The sequence below is a fragment of the Sinocyclocheilus grahami genome, unplaced genomic scaffold, assembly GCF_001515645.1.
Source record: "Sinocyclocheilus grahami isolate Dianchi unplaced genomic scaffold, SAMN03320097.WGS_v1.1 scaffold261.1, whole genome shotgun sequence".
Classification (NCBI taxonomy): Eukaryota; Metazoa; Chordata; class Actinopteri; order Cypriniformes; family Cyprinidae; genus Sinocyclocheilus; species Sinocyclocheilus grahami.
In genome coordinates this window covers 44,580-45,982 of record NW_015505440.1, presented here as the reverse complement: position 1 = coordinate 45,982, position 1,403 = coordinate 44,580, and the positions used below count along the sequence as shown (strand labels likewise).

The window sequence follows — 1,403 nt, the reverse complement described above, 5'->3', positions numbered from 1 at the left end:
TTTAGCAGACACTTTTATCCAAAGCGACTTACAAATGAGGAAGAATAATAGAAGCAACCAGATGAACGAGAGAGCAACAGTATACAAGTGCTGTGACAAGTCTCCATTAGTCTAGCACAGTACACAATAAATATTTCATAAAGCTGATCTGAGCGAGAAATATTAACATAGGGGAATCAGGAAGTCTAAGGTTTTCTATGAGTGTTTTATTTATTTATTTTTTCAGGACTGTTCTCAAGAAGTTCTGGGGTTGTTTGCGACTCCGTGTCTTCCTGGACCTTTCGGGGGAAGTTTCAGTCCTGTTCCAGAGTATCAGTGCTCAGCTCAGTCTTCTGAAAATGACCCTGATTGGTTCCCCTTCCTCTGTGTCACCTCCCTCTCGGACAACAACCCCTTTCTGGGACTTTTCTACAATGGTGGGACAGTGTAAGGAAAGAGGAAGTTTTGTTTATGTCTAAATTCATGTATTACACTTACTGAAAAATGTACAAAAGTTTGGGTCAGTAAGAAATACGTTTTTTCTGCTCACCAAGGCTTTATTTTTTAATCAAAATACATTGATATTGTGAAATATTATTATTTGAAATAATGCTTTTCTGTTTTATATTTAAAATTGTAATTCATTCCTGTGAGGGCAAAGCTGAATATACAGAAGCTATTACTCCAGTCTTCAGTAACACATGATCCTTCAGAAATCATTCTAATATGCTGGTTTAGTACTCAACAAACATTTCTTGTGATTAATCAGGATTCTTTGATTAACAGAAATTTCAAAAGAACTATGTAATGCATATAATTAATTCTTGCTAAATAAAAGTGCTAATTAAAAATGACTGATCCCAAAATGTTTGGTGATTTTTCTACATTTGCATGTGTTTTTACAGCTCTCCAAAGCCCAGTCCATCATTCCAAGCCCTGCAGATGACAGCTCCTGTACCTCCTATTAACTACCGCCAGGGGGATCCAATATTCACTAAGGATGACCAATACTTCACCATCCCACAGGTTAGATGCAGCAACATTGCTAGTGCATGTATCAATTTATATGAGTGTGCACATTAATGCATGTGATATGAATATGAATCCCAGTTGTCTTGTGAGCAGAACGCTGGACTGGGCCAGTGTGCGGAAAATGCTCCAGTGGCGTTTTTGGAAAACTTTGAGTCTCAGTGCGTGAGGAGGCTGCAGTCCTGTCCACCACCTTCTGATGACCTGAGAGTGGATATTAAAGATGGATGGGGAGGTAGCGATACAGTATAACAGTTTTCTTTCCTATCCTCCTTTTATTATCACAACCAAACACAAGAACATCAACCACAGATTACAATATGATACATTATGCCATCGATACCAACTGTTCTTATCGGTCCTGTAACAACTCAAGGTTCAAATGTATTTACAAA

General features: G+C 38.1%; 1 protein-coding gene across 1 annotated transcript in view; it reads left to right on the top strand.

Annotated features, from left to right (window-relative positions):
* The window catches only part of LOC107599155 (tectonic-2-like), a 15,755-nt gene that overhangs the window by 9,855 nt on the left and 4,497 nt on the right, over positions 1–1,403 (top strand). Inside the window, exons 6-8 of the mRNA XM_016290669.1 lie at positions 227–426; positions 885–1,005; positions 1,105–1,254. Coding sequence (XP_016146155.1) covers positions 227–426; positions 885–1,005; positions 1,105–1,254 — 471 coding nt within the window. The remainder of the gene's footprint in view (positions 1–226; positions 427–884; positions 1,006–1,104; positions 1,255–1,403) is intronic.